General features: G+C 45.3%; 1 protein-coding gene across 5 annotated transcripts in view; it reads right to left on the minus strand.

Annotated features, from left to right (window-relative positions):
* Window positions 1-26,800, minus strand: part of LOC140393014 (cGMP-dependent protein kinase 1) — a 1,245,261-nt gene that overhangs the window by 970,872 nt on the left and 247,589 nt on the right. For all 5 annotated transcript variants that reach the window (XM_072478937.1, XM_072478935.1, XM_072478938.1 and 2 more), the window contains exon 2: window positions 16,092-16,258. In XM_072478937.1, the coding sequence (XP_072335038.1) occupies window positions 16,092-16,258 (167 nt within the window). The remainder of the gene's footprint in view (window positions 1-16,091; window positions 16,259-26,800) is intronic.

A 26,800-nucleotide genomic window follows, 5' to 3' on the forward strand; every position in this document is an offset into this window, starting at 1 on the left:
GGGGGCCCCATTGGTGGGGGAGGGGAGAGGGGAGGCCTGAGGCGGGGGAGCTGGGTTCAGGCCGCGAAAGGGAGCTGCGCCTGGGTTGCTGCTGCATTGGCCAAAGGGGAGCTCGAGCCTGATGAGAAAGTTGGGGCGGGGGTCTGCCACTGGGGGAATGGAGAGTGCGGGAGGCGCGGGCTCGCGGCTGGCCTAGAAAGGGAGATGGCTAATCAGCGGGGGGGGGGGGGGGGGGGGGGGGCGCAGCCCCCTGATCCGGCTGATAACTTGGAATGAGAGAGGCCTGAATGGGCCGGTCAAGAGGGCCCATGTGTTCGCGCACCTGAAGGGACTGAGGGCAGATGTGGTCATGCTCCAGGAGATGCATTTGAGGGTAGCAGACCAGGTTAGGCTGAGAAAGGAGTGGGTAGGGCAGGTTTTCCACTCGGGGTTGGACGCAAAGAATCGAGGGGTGGCGATTTTGGTGGGGAAGCGGGTGTCGTTTTAGGCGCTGAACATCGTGGCAGACAATGGAAGTAGGTACGTGATGGTGAGCGGTAAGCTGCAGGGGGTGCGGGTGGTCTTGGTGAATGTATATGCCCCGAATTGGGACGATGCCGGATTTATGTGGCGCATGTTGGGCCGGATTCCGGACCTGGAGGCAGGGAGCTTGATAATGGGGGGACGGACTTTAATACGGTATTGGATCCAGCATTGGACCGCTCTAGATCCAGGACGGGTAAGAGGCCGGCGGCGGCCAAGGTGTTGAGGGGGTTTATGGACCAGATGGGAGGAGAGGACCCGTGGAGGTTTGTTAGGCCGGGGGCCAGGAAATTCACTTTCTTTTCCCACATCCATAAAGCCTACTCCCGGATTGACTTCTTCGTTTTGAGCAGGGCGCTGATCCCGAGGGTGGAGGACATGGAGTATTCGGCCATAGCCATCTCAGACCATTAACCTCACTGGGTGGAGCTCAAGCTAGAGGAGGAGAGGGACCAGCGCCTGCTGTGGCGCCTGGAGGTGGGTTTGCTCGCGGATGAGGAGATGAGCGGGCGGATCCGGGGGTGTATTGAAAGATACCTAGAGGTGAACGATAATGGGGAGGTGCAGGTCCGGGTGGTCTGGGAGGCGCTGAAGGCGGTGATTAGGGGAGAGCTAATCTCCACTAGGGCCCACAAGAAGGGGAAGGAGAGGAGAGAGAGGGAGAGGTTGGTGGGGGAGATTTTAAGGGTAGATAGGAGGTATGCAGAGGTCCCCGAGGAGGGACTACTCAAGGAGCGACGAAGCCTCCAGGCCGAGTTTGACCTGTTGACTACCAAGAAGGCAGAGGTGCAGTGGAGGAAGGCGCAAGGGGCGGTGTATGAATACGGGGAGAAGGCTAGCCGGATGCTGGCACACCAGCTGCGGAAGTGGGAGGCGTCGAGGGAGATTGGGGGAGTTAGGGATAAAGCGGGGAACACGGTGCGGAGTGCGGTGGGAATAAATGGGGTATTTAGCGACTTCTATGAGGGGCAGTATAGGTCTGAGCCCCCAACAGAGGAGGGGGGGGGGGGGAATGCGTCATTTTCTGGACCGGCTGAGGTTCCCGAGGGTAGAGGAGGGGCAGGGGCGGGGCTTGGGGCACCGGTAGGGCTGGAGGAGCTGAATAAGGGGCTGGGGATTATGCAGGCGGGGAAGGCACCGGGGCCAGGGGGGTTCCCGGGGGAATTTTAGAGGAAGTATATTGACCTGTTGGGCTCACTACTAGTGAGGACTTTCAATGAGGCGAGGGAGGGGTTGGGGGGGGGCGGGGGGGGGGGGGGGCGGGGGCGGGGGAGGGCGGGGGGGGCCCTACCCCTGACGATGTCCAGGGCGCTGATCTCGCTGATCTTGAAGTGGGACAAGGACCCTTTACAGTGCGGGTCGTATAGGCCAATCTCGCTCCTCAACGTGGATGCGAAGCTGTTAGTGAAGGTGTTGGCTACCAGAAGGGAGGACAGGTGTGTGAGGTGTTCGGGGAGCCCAGCAAATCATGCCCACATGTTCTGGGCGTGCCCAGCGCTGGATGAGTTCTGGAGGCGCGTTGCGAGGACGGTGTCTAAGGTGGTAAACACCCGGAGTACTTGGTGTTTACTACTGTGTTTATTATCGTTTAATGGAGGGCTTGTATATTGGGGGAAATACGTGACATAGCTATAAGATGTTTATTTATGTGTTCTTTGTTTTTTCTTATTTCTGTAAGGGGGCGTTTGTTGAAAATATGTAAAAAATTTGAATAAAAATATTTTTTTTAAAAAGAAAACTTGGCGTTCCAGTCAAAATTCCATTCACTTTAAACAGCACTGGAAAGTCCCAGCTGAGATCGAGAACAAAAGATCTTAGCCATCGATCAAAATTTGCAAGAGATAAAGAAGGTTTGTTTGTGCTTACTTGTTGAATTTCAAAGGAAGGGCTAAGACAAAGAGCATAAATGAACAAAGCAATGTTATTAAGCTTAATTTTTCCTGATAATAGTGGCCATTAAGGCAACACTACAGTTTTTATATTCAGGGAAAGGTAACTCACAAAGAACAATGGATTGAAAGATGAAAGAGAAAGAACATATTTAAAGATTGAAAACTATATTAGGAGAAGTGACCAGGTGATAACTTGAAGAGTGTGCTGTGCTGAGAACAGACTTATGAAGTAATCAGCCTCTCGGCACCCCAGAGAAGTGTTTCTTCCAGAAAGCAAGGTTATAGTTCAAACTTTGGATTTCCATTGTCGAGTAAGATGGAGAGAGAAGTCCAGTAAAATATTTCCCCTATTGCAACAGTGGATGTCTTGCAGTAATATTACTGAAATATTTACAGATTAAGAATCTATAGGGACCGTTACCTGGAAAATTCATTTATGAGTCTAGCTAAGTAGAAGTCTTTTAGGAAATGTTGTGAGATTACCTTTAAATGTGTAACTGTAATCTTGCATGTTTAAGTTAAGTTTTCTTTTTTTTCATAAATGTTTTAGTTTAATATTTAAAAACTTCAAGTGGCATTGGATTTCTTACGGCTGACTTCAGTGCACATACCTTTTAATAGAATATAAATTGTAAATCGTTGTGATAGCTTGTCCAAGTTTCCCATTGGGAATGATCTACCCAGCAATTACCACCTGCCATGTCAAGACAGCTTAAAGTGCTATAATGCAGGGAGTTCCAAGATTTTGACCCAGCAAGGAGGATGGAATGGTCTATTTTCAAGTCAGAATGGTGTGTGATTTGGAGTGGAATGTGCAACTTGCTGGTGGTGATATTCCCATGCACCTGCTGCCTTGTTCTTCTTAATGTTAGAAGCTCCAGGTTTTAAAGCCATTGCTGAAGAAGCCTTGGTAAGTCATTGCAGTGTATCTTTTAGATGGTTTACTCTTCTGCCACTTGTGGTGGAGGTGCTAGTTAAGAGGGTTGCTTTGTCCTGGATAGTGTTGAGCTCCTTCAAGCTGCATTCATTAAGACAAATGGGGAGTATTCCATCTCAGCACTGACTTGCACCTTGTAGCCACAATACTCATGTCAATAGAATCCCAACAGTGCAAAAGGAGGCCATTGGGCCCATCGACTCTGCACTGACCCTCCGAAAGAGCACTCGGCTTAGGCCCATTCCTCCGCCTCATCCCTGTAACCGTGCACATTTATCATGGCCAATTCACCCAACCTGCACATTTTTCAACTGTGGTAGGAAACCGGACAACCCGGAGGTAACACATACAGACAAGGGGAGAACATGCAATCTTTAGGCAGACAGTCACCCAATGCCGGAATCAAACCTAGGTTCCTGGTGCTATGAGGCAACGGTGCTAACCATTGTGCCACAATGTCGCCTATGGGTGGTCCAGTTAAGGTTCTGGTCAATGCTAACCCCACAAGATGTTGATAGTGGGGGATTCAGTGATGGTAAGCCTATTTGAATGTTATGGGGAGGCAAATGGACTCTCTTTTTGGAGTTGGCTATTGCCTTGCAGTTGTGTGGCATAAGTATTTCTTGCCACTAAGTGGATGCAGCAATAATTTTCTTGCCACTTATCAGCCCAAACCTAATTGTTGTCCAGGTATTGCTGCATATGGACACAGGCTGCTTCAGCATCTGAGGAGTAGCAAATGGTTCTGAACGTTGTGTAATCGTCAGTGAATATCCCCACTTCTGACCTTACAATGGAGGGAAGATCATTGATGAAGCAGCTGAAGACAATATCTTGAGGCTGAGGTGATTGTCCCCTCCCCACAACCGCAACAATCTTTTTGCGAGATGTGATTTCAGCTAGTGAAGAGTTTTCCCTGGTTCTCATTGGCTTCAATTTTATTTGAGCTCCTTGATGAAACACTCGATCAAATGATCCTTCATCTGATGTGCAGTCACTCTCGCCTCACCTTTTCAGCTTAGCTCTTTCGAACATTTTTGGACTACGGTTGTAACGAGGTCAGAAGCTGAGTGACTCTGTTGGAAACCAACTCTGGCGGAACCCAACTCTGAGCATCAGTGAGCTCGTTATTGCTGAGCAAGTGCCATTTGATATCGCTGTCTACGATTCGATCCATCACTTTGCTGATGGTTAAGAGTAGGTGGAGGCAGCAATAACTTTCTGAATTTGATATTTCCTGCACATGCTGAGCAACTGTCCACATTGTTGGGTAGATACCCATGTTGTAACTGTACTGAAACAGCTTGGCCAGTGGATCAACTAGTGCTGGGACACAAATCGTCAGCAACACAGCTGGGATATTGTCCAAGCCCATATCCTTTTTGTGTGTTCACAATTCCCAGTCAATTCGTCGCATCATGTGGAGTGAATTAAATTGGCTGATGCCTGTCATGCTGGGAATTTCAGGAAGAGGTGCAGATGGATTATCCACTCAGCGCTACTGGTTGAAGATACTTGGAAATGCTCATCTCTTCCAGTCAAGTGCTGGGCTCCCCCGTCATTGAGGATGGGGATATTTGTGCAGCTTCTTCCTTCAGTTGGTGCTGCAATTGTCCACCAACATTCACGACTGGATATGGCAGGACTGCGGAACTTTGATCTGATCTTTTGGATGTGAGGTATCTTAGCTCCATCTATCCCGTGCTGTTCCTGCTGTTTAACATCCCGTAAGCCCTGAGATGTAACTTCACCAGGCTGGCACCTGAGTTTTAGGCATGCCTGGTGCTGCTCCTGGCATGCCATCCTGCACTCCTCATTCAACCAGGTTTAGTCCCTTAGCGTGATGGTAATGAGTGATATTCTAGCAATGTTGTTCCAACAAATTGTTTAAACTTTTTCCTGCACCACATTCAATCTCATGCGAGTTGTCAAGGTAACTGCATTCACCTACAAGTGGCATATCGTAGCAACTGCTTAATCAGTTGCTCAATGCATCTCCACCCCCGTGAGCTACAAACAATATCAGTCAATATTCAAATCTATTATTCACATGCTTCACCTCACTTTAACACACTTAGAACTCACATGCACAACTTACAGCTTGCACACACTGCGAACTATTCAACCATGGCAACTGCATCACTCAAGTATATTTCAGTACATTCCCTGACTCACTTGACACTTTCTTGAAGGAGAAGATGGGACATAACAGCAGTCAACAGCAAAAGTCTGGAGCAGGCCAAGCATAAGCCATATGGAGAAGACAGTGATGGTCACCCTGGATCACTGAGGCCAAGGATAAGGCTGAAATGATGATAAGGGTATCTGCATACGTAATCCTCTCTTTCAATTCATCCCTCATCCTATCATCAAAGCTCACTAGTAGTGAAAATCACATGCTAGTTTTCCACAGGGGTCAGAGGGGGGTTGGGCCAGCCTGCAGAGAAAAGGCTGATGAGTGTACATTAGCGCCTCATGGGATTGGCAGTGGCTCTGTAGAGCATGAACCTGCTGTGCTTCAGAGGATGACAGCATTTGTTCTCCCTTTCTGCCAGTGTCCTTGATGTCGCCTGACAGCCAGCCATCCCAGAGTTCCGTCGTCCAAGCTGAAATGGGGTCTGAAGTTGGGCCGTCTAGGCCCAGAGAGTTCATGGTGATCCTCCAAGGCCACCTGCAGTCTTCGTCATTATTGCAGATCAGCAGTCTTCCATAAGCCATGGGGAAGCACTGCAACGGAGCAGTAGGACTGGCAAAGGCTAAGTGAATGTACAGGGGTGGTTATTTTGTTTTTATATGTATTATGCCAAAATTTATTGCATAATTTTGAATGGGAACACGTGATTTCAGATTGTTTTTTTAATTGTCTTGTCAAAAGAGGACAATATATTGGTCAGTGATGATGGAAGGTAAGAAATATGGGATAGTTGGTGAATGGGGAAGTGTAGTTGAGGTTATTTGAATTGCTTATCGATTATTTCATCAAACAGAAAGATTTGTGATAATATGCTGCCTGCTGTATAAACTGGATTATATAAGGGAATGACCTTTTTTAACACCTATCAGGAGCACAAAGAGCAAGAGGTACAATTGCAAAAGTAAAGGGAAGAACAAAAAAGGGAGCTACGATGTAGCCCTTCCCGCCACCCAGTTATTTTTTAAAATAACTTTAGAGTACCCAATTATTTTTTTCCAATTAAGGGGCAATTTATTGTGGCCAATCCACCTAGCCTGCACATCTTTGGGCTGTTGGGGTAAGAATGTGCAAACTCCACATGGACAGTGACCCGGGGCCGGTTAGAACCAGGGTCCTCGGTGCCGTGAGGCAGCAGTGCTAACCACTGCACCACCATACCACCCCCTGCCACCCAATTAGTTGAACACTGCGGGATTCCTCCAGAGCAGCCAGCTGAAAGAATGTCTTAGGGCACAGGTGGTGTGCTTTATCATATTCCTTGTGGCAGCACAACTTTCATTGCGGGCTTAAAATGCATACGCGTACAGGTTCCAGACTGGAGTCCAGATGCTTGGCATGAATGGATAGCTCTCGTCAGCCAGGAGTCAGTCTCTGAGTTTCCACAGTAGTTCAAATACAGTTGGCACAGAGGATTGTCGGAAAATGATGGAATGTGTCTGCGACCAGAGAAATGGGCATTCACCGCTCGATGCATAGCCTGTGATCACACACCAACTGTACTTTTAAGGAGTAGAATCCCTTTCAGCTCATGAAGAAGGCAAAATTCAAATGAGGCGCATGTGGGGAAGTGTGCATGCAATCAATGGCTTAATGCCTACTTCCTTTGCAAACCCTCAATCTTTCTACATCTGTCCTGGGAAAAAGGGAATTAGATTAAGAGGTTTCTCTATGTCGAGAGACGCATCAGTCATCTCCCTTATGCAGCAGTGTACTGCAAATTGGGAGATTGTTTATAGCTCCTAGAAGGAACTAGACACATAAGAGTCAGGGTCACCTTGACAGACACGAGGCAATGCTGTCCTTGTGCCACTTTGAACCTGCAGTGGTGGATGCAGCAGTTGGCAGATTTCAGTCATGACCTCAGGGTTAAGACATCTCAAGCATTGGTTGCCGCTTAAGTTGAAAAATAATTGCTCGCTATAGACCCAGGGCTGAAAAGAGTCTCCTGCTGAAAGTCGTCCTGCTGCTCCCTATTCCAGCATTTCCTTCTGTTCCATGTGGTCTCTCTCAGTCATTTAATTCTCCGAGGAAACTTCACCAGGCCACCCTTGTCTGTTGGCGACTGCTTTTCAGAACAACAGTAAAATAACAAATTCCGAAAATAACAAATACAATTGCACCAACATCCAGAATAAATAATCCATCAACTAACCTGTAAGAAGTTTGTGAGGTCTTTTTGCATTGGGGGAGTGGGAATCTTTTGTACCATTTAATGAGGTGTTTTGGCTTAAGGCAGGCATAGGCTGGAGCTTGGTGTTCAAAGATGTCAGCACTGGCATCAAATTCATATTGCACTCTGCCATCATAATGTGCTTGCTCTGCAGACTGTCAGAGATCACTAAAGGTGCATGTGCACAAAGCTCTTTACCAAGATGGTGTCCAGCATAATTCCCACCATACAGAGGCGGGCACATCTCAGATACTATTTCCATTAGGAGGTCATGTCACACCTAAAACAACAGGCGGTACAGAGTCCAACTTCTTCCCCCGTAATGTCCTGGGACCAGTAAACAAGCATCTCACCCATCAGGGACCTCATTTATGGAGCACAATCTGGTTCCATCAGATTTCCACTCCATTCAGCTTCACATCTGGAGGTACCAAAAAAGGGCCGATCTTCATTCAGAGTTAAAATTCTATAAAGATTCCCATTCATCCTGTGGAGAAATCTTTTATGTCATTGTAAAAGCTCATATGAACCCTCATAAGCTAACTGCTGGCATGAGTTCCATTAAAAATCCCCCCAAATAGCAGGGCAGCACGTGGTACAGTGGTTAGAACTGCAGCCTACCGCGCTGAGGACCCTGGTGCGAATCCCGTCCCTGGGTCACTGCCCGTGTGGAGTTTGCACATTCTCCCTGTGTCTGCATTGGTTTCACCCCCACAACCCAAAGGTTAGGTGGATTGGCCACGCTAAATTGCCCCTTGATTGGGAAAAAAAATAATTGGGTACTCTAAAATTTAAAAAACAAATCCCCCCAAATATTAGAGGCAATGATGATCGATTCGACAATAGATCAATTGCAGGTTGATTCCCTAGGGAGCAAAAATCAACCTTCTGGTCCTTCCCATGCATTTGGGTCCAGCACCAAAGTGGCATGGGACTTCTTGCTGGTGTATCTTCAAGTTGACTGCCGCCGATGGCACATGTCCTAACTTTGATAAATGTCCATTTCGAGCCATCTCACCACATGGGAAACTGTCAATTCTTCTCCACTACACCTTTAGATAGGTGCACAATTTCTGCATAAACGTGGGCAGCGCGCTGGCGCAGTGGTAGCACTGCAGTCTCACGGCGCTGAGGTCCCAGGTTCGATCCCGGCTCTGGGTCACTGTCCATGTGGAATTTGCACATTCTCCCCATGTTTGCGTGGGTTTCACCCCACACCCCAAAGATGTGCAAGGTAGGTGGATTGAACATGCTAAATTGCCCCTTAATTGGAAAAAATGAAGGGTAGCAAGGATAATCCAGGGAACTACAGGCCGGTGAGCCTTACATCAGTGGTAGGGAAATTACTGGAGTGAATTCTTCGAAACAGGATCTACTCCCATTTGGAAGCAAATGGATGTATTAGTGAGAGGGAGCATGGTTTTGTGAAGGGGAGGTTGTGTATCACTAACTTGATAGAGTTTTTTGAAGAGGTCACAAAGATGATTGATGCAGGTAGGGCAGTGAATGTTGTTTATATGGACTTCAGTAAGGCCTTTGACAAGGTCCTTCATGGTAGACTGGTACAAAAGGTGAAGTCACATGGGATCAGGGGTGAGCTGGCAAGATGGATACAGAACTGGCTAGGTCATAGAAGGCAGAGAGTAGCAGTGGAAGGGTGCTTTTCTAATTGGAGGGCTGTGACTGGTGGTGTTCCGCAGGGATTAGTGTTGCGACCTTTGCTGTTCGTAGTATATATAAATGATTTGCAGGAAAATGTAACAGGTCTGATTAGTAAGTTTGCAGACGACACAAAGGTTGGTGGAATTGCGGATAGCGATGAGGACTGTCGGAGGATACAGCAGGATTTAGATTGTTTGGAGACTTGGGCGGAGAGATGGCAGATGGAGTTTAATCCGGACAAATGTGAGGTAATGCATTTTGGAAGGTCTAATGCAGGTAGGGAATATACAGTGAATGGTAGAACCCTCAAGAGTCAGAGAGATCTAGGTGTACAGGTCCACAGGTCACTGAAAGGGGCAACACAGGTGGATAAGGTAGTCAAGAAGGCATACGGCATGCTTGCCTTCATTGGCCAGGGCATTGAGTATAAGAATTGGCAAGTCATGTTGCAGCTGTATAGGACCTTAGTTAGGCCACACTTGGAGTATAGTGTTCAATTCTGGTCGCCACACTACCAGAAGGATGTGGAGGTTTTAGAGAGGATGCAGAAGAGATTTACCAGGATGTTACCTGGTATGGAGGGCATTAGCTATGAGGAGAGGTTGAATAAACTAGATTTGTTCTCACTGGAAAGACGGAGGTTGAGGGGTGACCTGATAGAGGTCTACAAAATTATGTGGGGCATAGACAGAGTGGATAGTCAGAGGCTTCGTCCCAGGGTAGAGGGCTCAATTACTAGGGGGCATAGGTTTAAGGTGCGAGGGGCAAGATTTAAAGGAGATGTACGAGGCAGTTTTTTTACAGAGAGGGTAGTGGGTGCCTGGAACTCGCTACCGGAGGAGGTGGTGGAAGCAGGGACGATAGTGACATTTAAGGGGCATCTTGACAAATACATGAATAGGATGGGAATAGAGGGATAGGGACGCAGGAAGTGTAGAAGATTTTTGTTTAGATGGGCAGCATGGTCGGCGCAGGCTAGGAGGGCCGAAGGGCCTGTTCCTGTGCTGTACTTTTCTTTGTTCTTTGTTCTAAATTTTTTTAAAAATAATTTTAAATTAAAGAGAGTGAATGCCTCCACCTCGTGCGCGAGGTTGGGGCTGATACAGCTGAAGGTGGTATACAGAGCGCACTTCACGAGGGCGAGGATGAGCCGATTCTTTGAAGGAGTAGAAGATGTGTGTGAACGTTGGGGGGGGTGGGGGGTGGGGGGGGGGGGGGGCGCTAATCACGTTCATATGTTTTGGTCCTGTCCAAAGCTAGAGGATTACTGGAAGGAGGTTTTTAGGGTAATTTCGAAAGTGGCGCACGTGAAACTGGACCCGGGCCCCCGGGAGGCCATATTCGGGGTGTCGGACCAGCCAGGGTTGGAAACGGGTGCGGAGGCAGATGTTGTAGCCTTCGCCTCGTTGATCGCCCGAAGGCGGATCCTGTTGGGATGGAGAGCAACCTCTCCACCCTGTGCCCTGGCGTGGCGGGGGGACCTGTTGGAATTCTTGACTCTTGAGAAGGTTAAGTTTGAACTGAGGGGAAGGATGGAGGGGTTCTACGATTCATGGGCATTATTCATCATGCACTTTCAAGAACTGGATAACATCGAACATTAGTTGAGGGGGGTGAGTGGGAGGGTTGGGCGGAGGGGGGAAGTGTGTGGCTATGGGTGGTGGCTATGGATGGTGGCTCTGGGTGATTCCTGATTCCTTTTTGTCATTTGTTTGTGTGAACATGCGGGCATATATTTGAGGTTTGGTGGGAGGATGGGATCATTGTTATTGATATGGGGTTTGACATATTTGGTATGGATTATTGTTTATTGTTGGTGGGTGTAAATTTGGGAGAAAGTGTGAAAAAGGAGGAGAATAAAGAAATACTTTTTAAAAAAAGAAATGGTGGCACAGTGGTAAATGTAACTGAACAATCCAAAGGCCTGGGCAAACGCTCTGGAGATGAAAATTTAAATCCCACCACAGCAACGGGTAGAATATTAATTTAATTCATTATTAACTCTTGACTGAAAACCTACTTGCAGCAACAGTGACCATGAAATACCGGATTGTCCTAAAAATGGATCTGGATCGCTACTGTCCTTTAGGGAAGGAAGTCTTCTGTCCTTAACTGGTCTGGTGACATGTGACTCTAATCCCACAGTAATGTGATTGACTCTTAGCTGCTCTCTTTAATGGCCTTGTAAGCACTCACTTGTATCATATTGGTACAGAAAAGTCAAATAAGAATATAAACAGAACACAGACATCAACTCAGGCACCAGAAATGACAAAAATACCCAGCCCAATCAACCCTGTAAAGTCCTCCTCACTAACATCTGGACACTTGTGCAAAAATTGGGAGAGCTGTCCCACAGACTAGTCAAGCAGCAGCCTGATATAGCCATACTCACCAAATCATGGGCGGGATTCTCCAATCCCGCAGTAGAGTGTCCATGCTGCCGTAAACGCCGCTGCGTTTTACGACGGCGTGAACGGGCCCTCCCACGTCTAATTCTGGCCCCTACAGAGGGCCAGCACGGTGCTGGAGCGGTTTGCGCCTCCCGCTGCAGATCCCGGCACGAACTGTGCGCCGCGGGATCCGCGCATGCACAGTTGCGCAGTGGCCTAATCCCGCCCACATATCTTTCAGCCAACGTCCCAGACACCACCATCATCATCCCTGGATAAGGCCTATCTCACTGGCAGGGCAGGCCCACCAGAGATGGCAGCACAGTGGAATTGGGTCGGGAGTGAGTTGCCCTGTGGGTCCTCGACATTGAGTCTGAACCCCATATCATCTCATGGCAGTGGTTTAAGGCAGTGTTCTCAAGGGGATCTAGAAATGGGCAACAAAACTACTGACGTCGTCAGTGACACTCAAATCCCATGAAAGCATTTAAAACAGAAAGAACACTGTCCATTGTCAATCGCAGGCAACAAAGTCCATATATAAATGCTTGGAATGTTCCAAGAACAATAGTGGAGTCTCTCACCATGCATCAGTGAAGTGAATTTGTATCTCTAAGACTCAGAGCTCCTGGTTTTACTTGAGGGCTCTGTTAGACACACATAATCTTGATTCTGTTCTGCGATTATAGCTGTTCCTCTTCAAGGCCATTATCATTTTTCATTCTTTCTCCAGTACGACTGCAGCTGCTGTTGTTCAGTTCCCCTGGTTGATGTTCTTCAAAAAAATTTCTACTATCTCCATGACAACTAGCAAGATTATTAGAGCTTACTCGAAATTTGGCCTGGATATCAAGTGCCTCCAATAACTGTCCTCATTATACCGGGTTGAAAAAAATTCCAGCAAAATCCAGGATTTATAATGCTCTCCGCTTCTATGGTAATAACATGCCGAAATGTGGCACAACATACTGTGTTTGAATTGTTCAAAATAGAACAACACAAGCACAAGGGATGACTGCCACTCGCATGGCAGCTCTTTGGGCTGTTCAGTACCAAATATACCACTGGCCTGGTAAGATCAAATTTTAAAACTGCGACTTTGTTGCTGATTTTCCCACTTTCTGATCAAGTATCTAGATTTCAACCAGTCTCTCTGTGATGTTCTTTGTTGAGTTTCTCAGGATGAATTAAAGTTGTAGTGTGGCCAAAGAACATCAAGCTATGTTATCAAACAAAGCTAGTTTATTTACATGGCACAAATTATGATTCGAACAGTTACAAGGTGTTAACTAATAAACAAGACTATACTAGATCTATGCTACAGAACTCTATACTACTGATCTATTTTAACCCACACCTACTCTCAGTTTCTCCTTCTTGCACCTTCTCCCAGAAGTCTGAGAGGCATTCCCTTTTATAGGTCTGCTCCCCATCTCATCATCACTTCAGTGAAAATGCAACAGAATGAAGGGAAACTTGGCCAGAAATCAAGTATGCTGGGTCCAGACCTGCATCTATGAATACAGGATTAGCCTATGTGTGGTTGGAGCCTTTGACCACTCTTGCCAGGCCACTGTAAGGAAAAGGCTGGGGCGGGATTTTCGGTGCAACATATTTCAGGGCAGCAGAGGCAGCCCACCATTGACCTGTAGCAGGATCTTCTGGTCCCACCGTGGTCAACAGGATTCCCATTGAATACACCCCTTGCCATTGGGAAACGTCGTTAACAGCTAGAAAATTCCAGCCACTCTCTTTAATTGTTTCCTATGCCTCCAGTGGAACATCGTATGGTTGGCACATCTAAACCTGATGAGACCAGACATACAGGCCAACCAAGGGACAAATGTGGGGATCACTGTTTAGTTTATAGGTTAAAGTAGCCTCCTTTTGTATGACATTGCTAGAATGTCAGGTGCCTCAGACTTCCCTCTAGGGCTGCAGGTTCTGACTAAGGTAAAGAATTCGCCGTGAGGTGTGGTGGGGGTCAGAAGCAGAGGGCTCGGGCAGCCATAGCTTTGCACTGGCACCACGACTGGATGGCAAATTTCATGTGCCAATGTTATTATGAAAAGAGTGATCAGAAGCATTGACGCCATTGAGGAAGTCTTTCTTTGATATGATGTGAGATGAAATCATAAACTCATTGATAGAGACTACCAAAAACTGCAACGCTGATGAGAAGAAACTGAACCTCTTTCCCAAGACTGGTAAGTGTGGCATATCTTAAAAAACCTTTCAGCCTTTTGGCATGGTAACCTATGGATGGTGAGGGGGAATGTTTTATTATTTAATTCTCTGAAACAATTTGCATGGAAAATAGAACTATTAGGTTTTGATTTGGGCTGAACAGCAAAGACAATATGAACACATGCAACCTTAGATAAGCCACAGGGATACTGAATGACAGCATGTGCAAAGATATATTTTCCTTTGATATTTACGATTTCCAAATAGTAAAGTGTGATCTACATCATCGCACTAATTTAGCAAAAATATGTTTTTTCTATAATTCTAACTCCAATTGTCATTATAGGACTAATTTAGTGTAAAACAAAGTTTGATACTCATCAACATGCTCTGATTTCCAAGCAAGAGATATGACCATAGAACTCCACAGAACTCCTACAGCGCAGAAGAAGGCCATTCGGCCCATCAAGTCTGCACCGACCCTCTGAAAGAGTACCCTTCCCAGGCACACTCCCCCACCATATCCCCGCAACCCCATAACCCCACCTAACCTGCACATCTTTGGACACCAAGGGGCAATTTAACATGGCCAATCCACCTAACCGGCACATCTTCGGACTGTGGAAGGAAACCGGAGCACCCGGAGGAAACCCACGAAGGCACGAGGAGAAAGTGTAAAGTCCACACAGACAGTCACCCGAGGCTGGAATTGAACCCGGGTCTCTGGCACTGTGAGGCAACAGCGCTAACCACTGTGCTACCGTGCCGCCTTGAACGCTTAAGTGTTGATAAAATTCTCTCTCCTTTCTAACCTAATGAATTGTACACATTAAGACAATTCTGGAAAATCAATAAGTATCTGAAAAAAAAAACAGCGCTACTGTCTGCAACTTCCTCACCATATCATTAGCCCCCAGTAAGCAAATGTCGAACCACTTATAGTAAAACTCCTTCACCATTAATTCACTGGAAGGTACAGTTGACAGTATAACTAGATCTGTCTGTTGTACAGTATGCCTTAGGCACATAAGTGATGGCCCAGAGATCATCATATTCCTTATTATTTTGTGTTTGTTGAATTAATAACATGCTATTTTTGTTGCTGCCTATTAATAAAGCGCACACTCTGCAGTAAAAGAAGTCACTGGACTAATGTCAATATTTCCAGGTGGTCCCAGAACAGAAAGTGATTGGAAACATTGCAGTACAGGTACAGGCTTGAAGTTGGTATCGAAAACAGCGCCCTGACAATTACGCAATGATCCCAGAACGAATTGAGCAACACACTACGATAAAGAGTGGCTGAAACGAATAGCATAGATGGATTTAAGGTGCAGCTGGATAAACATAGGACGAGATGGTTATGTAGACGGGATGAGATGAAATCGGTGGAGGCTTGTACAGATCGTAAACAATGGCAGAACCCATTTAGGCCAAATGGCCTGTTTCGGAGTAGTACATTCTGGCCGGAATTCTCCGGTCGTTCGCTGACGGTAGGATTCTCTTGTCACGCCGGCACCACACCTCCGCCCGGCAGCGTGGGGTAGCTTCAGTGGGAATTTCCATTGACAGTGGCGGGTGCAGAGAACCCCACTGCCTCCTGCCCCTGCCGTGGGGAAACAAGATACTTCCCCCCATCTATGTAATCACCCCAAGTACGTTTATGTGACCCACTGTAATGGAGTTGAAATAATTGAATTAAATAAATGGAAAAGGCATGTCTCACATGTACTATAATGAGCAGGCGATCTGGTCAGTCAGTTTACTGCCCAGTGATAATGGTTAAACGTTACCATTTTTTATAATAATAAAATACACAGTGGAGAATTAACCCTCTTTGCATACAGCTAAGGGAACCTATTTCTGATACAACCACGCCACAGGTATTTTCTAAAGTAATGGAATTCTAAAAAAAAAATGTTCAGTACATTCAGAATACCTTTTAATTAAACTATGGTCATCAAAGTAACAGTATGTTATTTATTCTTAAAATAGATTGTAAACATCATAATTACACATTTCATCTATTAATGAACACAAAAGCAATACTCTAATTGCAAGCCCAGAAGAATAGTGCAAATTTCTCAAAGATCAGTTGCTGCAGTAATAAATGGAGTCAGCTCAAATAACTTACCTTCCATTACATAAACCAGAGAGCCCACGTCACCCTCTTTGATGATGCAGCTTTCTTTGCCATATTCCACTGGGTACATGCAGTCCACAATTTCTTGAATCTGAGACAACTCTAGGTTTTTCATGAAGTCATTATCCAGAATTGCTTCCTTAATCAATTCTTTGGACCTTAAAGGGAAAGAAATGAAAAGACGTCAGTCGGAATTTTATCAGGTCCCCGAGGAGTACATCATTGGCAAAGAGAATTAAGAATTTTAAAGATTTTTTGTTGTAAAGAGATCTGAGAGCTCCTTCAAAACAGGTGGTAAACAATTAATATTGCTCAGGAGATGTTACATACAATTAATGCTGTGTTGGTTTCAATATAATGGATGAGACGGAGGATAAAGGTTTAAAGGTCAATGCAACCATCTATATCTCTTCATTATTTACAACAACTTCACAGTAATTAACTTGCTTTCATCTTGAACAATGTGCTAGGATTTCAGTCCAGTATAAATCATCAACAAAATACTGTCAAAGAGGACAGTCAAATGTCAATATATTTTACTAAAATAAAAATGACTGTAAACAAGACGGTAAAAATGTCAGCCCATGTTTACATGCAGTGATACAATGCATCATGCAAATGACAGCAATAGTATGGAGAATAAATCAGACAATGACCCAGTGTAACTGTTTCAGTCGGGTACAAGCCATTGCTGCAGCTGTGAACTGACTCGAAAGTTGTAAGCAATGCCCAAAGCCACAAAGAACAGGCTGATGGACAGTTGGTACGATTCAAAGAGCAAGTATATGCTAAGGCATATAGTAATACAAGGCATATAATAAGAATAAAGGGGAATCTCACCGAGATTTATAACATTCTAACAGGAGTAGACAGTGTAGATGCAGGGAAGATGTTACCAATGATGGGTGTGTCCAGAATCAGGGGTCACAGTCTGAGGATTATGGGTAAACCATTTCGGACAGAGATGAGGAGACATTTTTTCACCCAAAGACTGGTGAGCCTGTGGAATTCAACACCACAGGAAGTAGTCTATGCTAAATCATTGAATATATTCAAGAGGCAGCTAGCTACAGCACTTGGGGAGAATGGGATCAAAGTCTATAGGGAGAAAGCAGGATTAGGCTATTGAGTTGGATGATCAGCCATGATCATGATGAATGGCGGTGCAGGCTCGAAGGACCAAAAGGCCTCCTCCTGCTCCTATCTTCTATGTATTTATGTATCCATGCATTGTGTGTCACATCTACAGTACGGAGTTGTGAAGGGATCTCAAAGACCAAAGTGAAGAAATTGAAGAAAGCCAATATGAACTATTCTTCAACGTAAAATAAAGTCAGGGCTGGCCATATCAAGCAAAAGCTGCAATACAAAGAGCCAATAGGTCCTTGAGGCCATTACTATTACAATTCTAAACACATGTATGCATCTTTAAGACAGAGATAGATAGGTTCTTGGGGAGGAAGCAGGAGAATGGGGATGAGAAACGTATCAGCCATGATTGAATGGCAGAGCAGACGCAATGGGCCGAATGGCCTAATTCTGCTCCGATGTCTTATGGTCTTATGAAATTACTATCAATAAATGAAAAATTAACTTATAGAAGAAACTTGTATTTATATAATGCCTCACATTTCTGAGAAATATCAAAATGGTGCCATGGCTAACAGGGTTATGTACTGAGTGCTGAATTTGTTTGCACTGAGTGTTGAATTTGGGTGTATTTGCGTGATATAGTCAGAGTTTGGTGACTGAGGGATATTAAGGTTTCATTTTTATCTAAAGTCTAGTCTTTCTTTTATTTAGTTAATGAATATAAAAGTTGCTGTTTGGGTTTAGAAGAAGATGAGTTTTCAATCAGCTTTAAATAGAGGTTCTACTTGCAGCTACTTGCAGCTGGAGCTTGTGAATTAGTTAATTGGATTAGGCCAGAGGCTGGAGTCTCAGTATCAAAGTGAGCCAGTTTACAGTGCTGACTTTGTTTGCACTTGAGTGCTGAATTTGGGTTCATTTGAGTGCTATAGTGAGAGTTTGGTGACTGAGGGAGTGCTGAATTTGGGTGCTATAGAGCGAATTTGGTGACTTTTTTTAAGGAGGGCAGCAAGCTATCATTTTTTCATTTCACAGAATCACCAATTTTCGAGGGTTCTCTTGGGGGAGCAGCAACAGTATATATATATATTTTTTTAAGGGCCTAACGGGTGTTTAATATTTCTTTTTTTTTCCCCCTTTAAATCTCTTTGTGAATTCAGATCAGAGGGGATGGAGGCTAGGGGAGTTGCATGTTCCTCCTGTAGGATGTGGGTGGTGAGGGATATCACCGGTGTCCCCGCTGACTATACCTGCGGGAAGCGCACCCAACTCCAGCTCCTCAGAGACCGTGCGAGGGAACTGGAGCTGGGTGAACTTTGGATCATCCGGGAAGCAGAGGTGGTGATGGAGAGGAGTTACAGGGAGGTAGCCACACCCAAGGTACAGGACAAGAGTCGCTAGGTTACAGTCAGGGGAAGGAAAACGAACGGGCAGACAGTGCAGGGATCCCTCGTGGCCGTTCCCCTTCAAAACAAGTATACCCCGTTTTGGATGCTGTTGGGGGGATGACCTACTGGGGCAAGGCCCTCGCGGCCAGGTCTCTGGCACTGAGTCTGGCTCTGAGTCTGGCTCTGTGGCTCAGAAGAGAAGGGGGGAGAATAGAAAAGCAATAGTGATAGGAGACTCAATGGTTAGGGAATGAATAGGAAATTATGTAGTCGCGAGTGAGAGTCCCGGAAGGTATGTTGCCTCCCAGGGCCAGGGATGTCTCTGATTGAGTCTACAGGATTCTTAAGGGAGAGGGGTAGCAACAAGAAGTTGTGGTGCACATAGGCACCAAAGACAAAGCTAGGAAAAGGGATGAGGATCTAAAGTGATTTTAGAGAGTTAGGTTGGAAGCTAAAGAGCAGGATAAGCCAGGTTAGTGATCTCAAGATTGCTACCGGTGCCATGTGCAAGTGAGGCAAGGAACAGAGCGAGTGCAGCTGAACACGTGGCGATAGGGCTGGTGCAGGAAGGAAGGTTTCAGATATGTGGACCATTGGGATATCTTCTGGGGAAGGTGGGACCTGTACATGAAGGATGGATTGCACCTAAACTGGAGGGGCACCAATATCCTGGGTGGAAGGTTTGCTCAAGCTCTTCAGGACGGTTTAAACTAGTTTGGCAGGGGAAAGGGAACCAGAGCTATGGATCAGAGGATAGGATAGCTGTTGAACAGGCAGAAATAGCATTCAGCGAGTCTGTGAGGTAGGATAGACAGTTGATGGGGCAAAGTTGCACTCAGTGAAATGTGTTAAAGTGTGTCTGTTTCAATGCAAGGAGTGTCAGGAATAAGGGAGATGAACTTAGAGCACGGATCAGTACTTGGAACTACGATGTTGTGGCCATTCCGGAGACATGGATTTCACAGGGGCAGGAATGGTTGTTAGATGATCCGGGGTTTAGATGTTTTCAGAAGAATAGGGAGGGAGGTAAAAGAGGAGGGGGAGTGGCACTGTTAACTAGGGAGTGCACCACAGCTGCAGAAAAGGAGGTAGTTGAGGAGGGTTTGTCTACTGAGTCAGTATGGGTAGAAGTCAGAAACAAGAAAGGAGCAGTCACTTTATTGGGAGTTTTCTATAGAGCCCCCAATAGCAGCAGAGAGATAGAGGAAGAGATTGGGCGGCACATCTTGGAAAAGTGCAGAAGTAACAGGGTTGTTGTCATGGGTGACTTCAACTTCCCTAATACTGACTGGAACCTCCTTAGTGCAAATGGTTTGGATGGTGCAGATTTTGTCAGGTGTGTACAGGAAGGATTCCTGACTCACTATGTAGGTAGGCCGACTAGGGGAGAGGCCATATTGGACTTGGTGCTCGGCAACGAACCAGGCCAGGTGTCAGATGTCTCGGTTGGAGAGCATTTCGGTGACAGTGACCACAACTCCTTGACCTTTACCATAGTCATGGAGAGCGATAGGAACACACAGTATGGGAAGGTATATAATTGTGGGGGGGGAAATTATACTGCTATTAGACAGGAGCTGGGGAGCATAAAGTGGGAACAATTGTTCTTGGGGAAATGCACAACAGTAATGTGGGGATTGTTTAAGGAGCACTTGCTGCGAGTGCTAAATACTTTTGTCCCACTGAGACGAGGAAGGAATGGTAAGGTGAAGGAGCCTTGGATGACAAGAGAAGTGGAGCTTCCAGTCAAGAGGAAGAAGGAAGCTTGCCTAAGGTTGAGGAAGCAAGGATCTGACTTGGCTCTAGAGGTAGCCAGGAAGGACCTCAAAAATGGACTGAGAGCTAGAAGGAGGCATGAAAAAGCCCTGGCGGGAAGGATTAAGGAAAACCCCAAGGTGTTCTACACTTATGTGAGAAATAAAAGGATGATCAGAGTGAGAGTAGGGCCGATCAGGGATAGTGGAGGGAACTTGTACCTAGAGTCTGAGGAGATGGGGGTGGGTGGGGGTGGGGGGGGGCCCTAAATGAATACTTTGCTTCAAGTAATCACCAGAGAGAGGGACCTTGCTGCTCATGAGAACAGTGTAAACCAGGTTAATAGACTCAAACAGATTGATATTAAGAAGGAGGATGTGCTGGAAATTTTGAAAAGCATCAGGATAGATAAGTTCTCTGGGCCTGACGGGATATACCCAAGGTTACTATGGGAAGCGAGGGAGGAGATTGCTGCGCCGTTGGCGATGATCTTTGCGTCCTCACTCTCCACTGGAGTAGTACCGGAAGATTGGAGGGAGGCAAATGTTGTTCCCATGTTCAAGAAAGGGAATAGGGAAATCCTGGGAATTACAGACCCATCAGTCTTGCGTCTATGGTGAGCAAAATATTGGAAAGGATTCTGAGAGATAGGATTGATGATTATTTTGAAAAACATAGTTTGATTAAAGTTAGTCAGCATGGCTTTGTGAGGGGCAGGTCATGCCTCACAAGCCTCATTGAATTATTTGAGGATGCGACGAGACACATTGATGGTCGGATGTGGTGTATATGGATTTCAGGAAGGCATTTGATAATGTTCCCTATAGTAGGCTCATTCAGAAAGTTAGGGGGCATGGGATTCAGGGTTGAGGGTTGTTGCAGGTTACAATAGGACATTGACAGGATGCAGAGCTGGGCTGAGAAGTGGCAGATGGAGTCCAACCTTGATAAATGTGAAGTGATTCATTTTGGAAGGTCGAATTTGAATGATGAATACAGGGTTAAAGGCAGGATTCTTGGAAGTGTGGAGGAACAGAGGGATCTTGGGGTCCACGTACATAGATCCCTCAAAGTTGCCACCCAGGTTGATAGGGTTGTTAAGAAGACGTAATGTGTGTTGGCTTTCATTAACAGGGGGGTTGAGTTTAAGAGCTGCGAGGGTTTGCTGAAGCTTTATAAAACTCTAGTTCAACCACACTTGGAATATTATGTCCAGTTCTGGTAGCCTCATTATAGGAAGGATGTGGATGCTTTGGAGAGGGTACAAAGGAGAGTTACCAGGATGCTGCCTGGACTGGAGGGCATGTCTTATGAAGAAAGGTTGAGGGAGCTTGGGCTTTTCTCACTGGAGCGAAGAAGGAAAAGAGGTGACTTGATAGAGGCGTACAAGGTGATCAGAGGCATGGACAGAGTGGATAGCCAGAGATTTTTCCCCAGGGCGGAAATGGCTGTCATGAGGTGACATAATTTTAAGGTGATAGGAGGAAGGTATAGGGGAGATGTCAGAGGTAGGTTGTGTACACAGAGAGTGGTGGGTGTGTCGAATGCACTGCCAGCAGAGGTGGTGGAGTCAGAGTCATTAGGGACACTTAAGCGACTCTTAGACAGGCACATGGACAGCAGTAAATTGAAGGGGTGTAGGTTAGGTTGATCTTAGATTAGGATAAATGGTTGGCACAACATCGTGGGCTGAAGGGCCTGTACTGTGCTGTACTGTTCTATGTTCTATGATTACAGCATAAACTTGGTTTGTATTGTCTTGAGTAAAGGGGATTGAGACTGATAGTTAAAATGTTAAAAGGATTTATGGGGTAAATACAAAGAAACAATTTCCTGTGGTGCGGAATCAAGAACAGTGAAGCTTAACCTTAACTTTAGAGATAGGCCACTCAGGAGAAATCAGGAGGTGCCTTCACACACACAGAAAAAAGAACCTTCTTCCTCAACTTAGTGAATGTTGCGACAATTGGAGCCTTCAAAACAGAGATATATTTTTTTCTTCAGTCAATTTGTCAATGCATATGGAGTAAAGGTGGGAAAATAAAGTTGAGGTGCAATAAGCCATGATCATTGCTCCATTTTCTGCTGCACTGTCATGCCTTTAAGATTGTCACGCATGACGCATGTGCGCATTCTAATGGGTGCATTGATTGTTGGTGTTGCTTGTTCCCTATATGGTAACTCCCAAATTGTTGCACAGTTGCACACCCATCTAGCTTAGAGGGAACTTTGGCCATGATCAAATTGAATAGCAACGCTGTTTCAAGGGTTGAATGACCTACTCCTTTTCCTAACATTCATACATCACAACATTAACATACAAGGCATTACTCTGCAGATGAATGTTTAATTATAAGTGGGATTCCCCAGCCACGGGTTTCTCAGGGGCACACCATTTGCTGGCAGTGGGATTCTATCTTCTTGCTGCTTGTCAACAGAATTTCCTATTAAAGCCAGGTTGAGCTGCCAGCGGGAAAAGAGAATCCCAATGGCAGGAGAATTCCAGCCTTCATCTTCTAAGTGTTTACATTGTACACAAAGTATTTGCCTAACCCTCATTAAAATGAAGGTACACGTCAATCGACAGATCCTTCCATTTATCTCATTAGTATATTAAATTCTGAATTGTTTATTTTCACACAGGATGTTATGAAACATTTTTATTGGAAAATTATACTTTGGAGAATTTGCAATTCCTGCTTGGGCTCCCACTTATGACAACAGCTCCATTAGAATTGTCAATAATTCCCAAACAACAAGGCATGCTGTTACTGATGAAAAGTCAGACAGTAATTAATGCTGCTCCCAAAGGAAATTATATGCATCTCCAATAATCTGGGAGCAAAACAATGGCCACCTGAACTGCTCGTAAACTTTATAACTGCATTCCAGAAACCATTAGAAAAATAATTTTTTTAAACTCTTATTTAACTCCTTTTTAAATGTAAATTCAAATTTATTAGATACAACATGATTCAGAAAGTGCTGGAATAAAACCCTTCACAGAACAATGGCAGTGAGACAATAAAATGGACACTAAAATAGTATCCACTTTATCGTGCGGGAGGTGGGGGATATCTTTAAGATCACACGAGTGAAATTTCCTATTGGAGTGCATAATGAGAAAGGGGGAAAAGCAATTTCCCCACAGGGAGACTGTACACAAAACAAAAACAAGCAAATCAATCCAGCCACTGCCATCTCTCAGTAGGTGCTTCCACAGCATTGAAGTGAAATCCCGAGGGCAGATATGCATCTCTTCCCTATGAAGACCAGGGAATTGTATTTTTAGAACCTAAGGATGGAGTGCAAATCTTTTAAAAGGGCCAGAGAAAAAGGCAGGACCAGTGTAAACCCCTACATCAGGGGTTTTAATTGACAAGATACAGTAATGTTATTATTATCCCGTATGCTCCAGGAATGATTGGTGCCGGCTAATCCAAAATGCTGGGTAATGGGGAGTTACATCACTCTGGATACAAGACAAGGTGCTACTCTGTCTTTGAGGGGTTGAGCAGATGGGAAGCTGCTGGGCACTTAAGAGCCATACCTACCTGACATATGATCCCTTTTAAACATATAGGACAGAATACACAATGGGCACATCATTGCCATCAATAACCCTCTAGTTTGGAAAGTGCAGCAGTGCAGCGATATAAAGCTGTTGTTAGCATTCAGTGGGACTGGGGCTGACTGTGCTGATGGAGGCAACCTCCAGATGATTCTTTGCCAACCTGCAATAAGATGTAATCAAAATGATTTGGGGACTGCGTTTGTGGAGGGTGGGGGTGAGTGGAGTAGGTGACTTTGACTGACACAGAGGGTGCAACCATCCTGATCCTGTGAGTTGAACTTGATCCAGATCCGGGAGGAAATTCAAATATCCTGGTGTTGGATCAGTGGCCCAGTCTGTTGGCTATGTTCCTGGAAGCAGGTGATAACAAAAAAATGCACTCAGACTGCACACCACTTTAACTTCATTGTTATACTTACACTTATACTGAACTACTTCATTCTCGCTTGTGACACGGAGTAAAAGCAGTTTGGAAAGTGTGGTTTGTGCCTTCATTGACTTAATGTTTTAAGGGATCTAAGGGTTTAACAGAGACGCATTGGTCAAAAAGAAGCAAAGTTCAGTAGTACACCAGGCAAGTGTGAAAATGGACAGCTTGCTGTGTGGGAACAGAAAGATATGCACCTCCCAGAGGCTCAGATGCAACTAGGCCAAGACAAAATAAGTTGGATGCCAAAATCAGCATTTGGCCAGACACTTGGAATGTTGATGAGCAGATAGGTGCCAGAGCGTGGGAAGACAAAGATCTCAAGAGTCTGATCTGATTTGCAGCGGGCACAGACACTTCAGAGACATCTTTTGTAATTAGACCGTTCAAGACATAGCGAAGTAGCAACTGGGGAAAAATCGGTCTCCAGAGACACTGCTGCGAAAGGAAAGTACATAAAAGAAGAATTCCCTGGACAGAGAGAGAGAGAGTTGTTGGGCCTGAGGAGGTTTGGGTCCTATCAAGAAAACTGACATTCACAGGCAGAGGAGGGACCAAACCTACACACGTTGCATTGACTGGTGCCACCAGTCAGTGATAATGTAGAGGAGACACTTCTACCACTGAGTATGGTAATATTGCTGCATTAGAGTAGTGCTGTTCAGACATTAACATGTGTCAAGTCAAACTGATATTGAACAAAATATAACACCGTGACCAATAAAGGCTATCACTTTGAATCATTTCAGAATTTGACATACCTCAAATTCCAACAATGACAGTGTAACCAGCTTGTTTTGATGTTTTTTTTAAAAATGTTATTCGCTATTAGTGGAGTCAATTGTAGGGTAAATGGCCTGTCATCTTTGAGAGAGTAGCGAAGCAGTTGGGGACTGAGTATGGCTAATCATGTATCATGCGCCAAGGACAGGCAGTTTGAGAATCTTACTGCCAAGGAAGGACTTGGTCCCATGAGACCTGAGGGCGACTCATATAGGAAAGTAGTTGATTGCGTCAAGATACAGTCTGGCCTGGTAAAGTTTATATTTTTAAAAAAGCATCGATTGCAGTATGCGACCCAGTTGTGCGCACAGCGTGGGGATTTGAGGAGAAAAGCTCCAGGAAGAGATAAACAAACGGTATATCAAAGCAAAGAATGCCAGAGACTGGAATGATCTTAAAGTACATTGGCATATTTGCAGGTGAGTACTGCAGTGGCAGCGAAGCAAACATTGAGGGCCCAACAAAGAAAGGAACAAAACCAAGAGTTGGAGGCTCAAGTTTGAAACCTTGGGCAGGATTTGAAGATGGCCCACGTAGTATAAAGGGTTAATGTCAAATAGAAAAATATTGAGTCTGTGTCATCAATGATGCAAGATCACTTGATAACAGAGTGTGCTGAGAGATAATTCACTGTTAAGTCTTGTGCTTGGCTTGCACTGTACATATCAGTATAATAGTCAGTAAAGGGAGATGTTTACCAAGAGCTTTGCCTCCAGCATTAACTATAATTGCAGACCATAAACAACCCCATACAAGACCAACAACGATGATAACATGGCGCAAAGCACCCTCCAGATGATGGCAAGCCAGGTCACACTGCAAGTACATTAAAGATTTATGAGTCACAGGGTCAGCTGAGGTAGCACGATGATGCTGTTTTGCCTGTTACTACATGGGATCCAGGGGCGCAGGGGCAGTACGGTAAAATGGCAGTAACAATGGTGGGATTTATTTGGAGATCCTAGTGCAGGGCGAGCACGGTGGTTTTACACCAGTGTTCAGTGGTTCAGCATACAGAAATGGGTGTCCCAGACACCATTACTGAGGCAATGGTGACATCCTGTCTAGGGACAAAGGAGGCTACGACCCTGTCTGGAGCCTTAACGTCTATTAAATTTGGTGGCTGTCCCATCAAACCAAACACCAGGATCAAAACATGCATCATAGTCTATAACATATAGAAGTGTGAAGCTATTCACTTTGGTTGCAAGAATAAAAGAGCAGAATATTTTTTTAAAAGTGAGGAACTTGTACGTGTTGATGTTGATGTTCAAAGAGACTTGTGTGTGCTGGTACAAGGAACATTGAAAGTTATCAGGTGCAGCAAGCAATTAGGAAGTCAAATGGTATGTTGACCTTTATTTCCAAGGGATTGGACAGCAAGAACAAAGACGTATTGCTACAGCAAAACAGGGTATTGGTGAGACCACGTCCAGAATACTGAGTGCAGTTCTGGTCTCCATTCTTAAGAAAGGATTTATTGGAGGCAGAACAACGACGGTTCACTAGATTGGGACCTGGGATTGGGAGCTGTCCTATGATGAGAGGCTAAGTGAATTGTGTTGAATTTCTCTGGAGTTTAGAGCAATGATAGGCAATCTCATTGTAACCTACAAAATTCTAAAGGGGTTTGATGGGTAAATGTGGAGGGATAATTTCCGCTGGTCGGGGAAACTAAATCACG

The sequence above is a fragment of the Scyliorhinus torazame genome, chromosome 16, assembly GCF_047496885.1.
Source record: "Scyliorhinus torazame isolate Kashiwa2021f chromosome 16, sScyTor2.1, whole genome shotgun sequence".
Taxonomy (NCBI): Eukaryota; Metazoa; Chordata; class Chondrichthyes; order Carcharhiniformes; family Scyliorhinidae; genus Scyliorhinus; species Scyliorhinus torazame.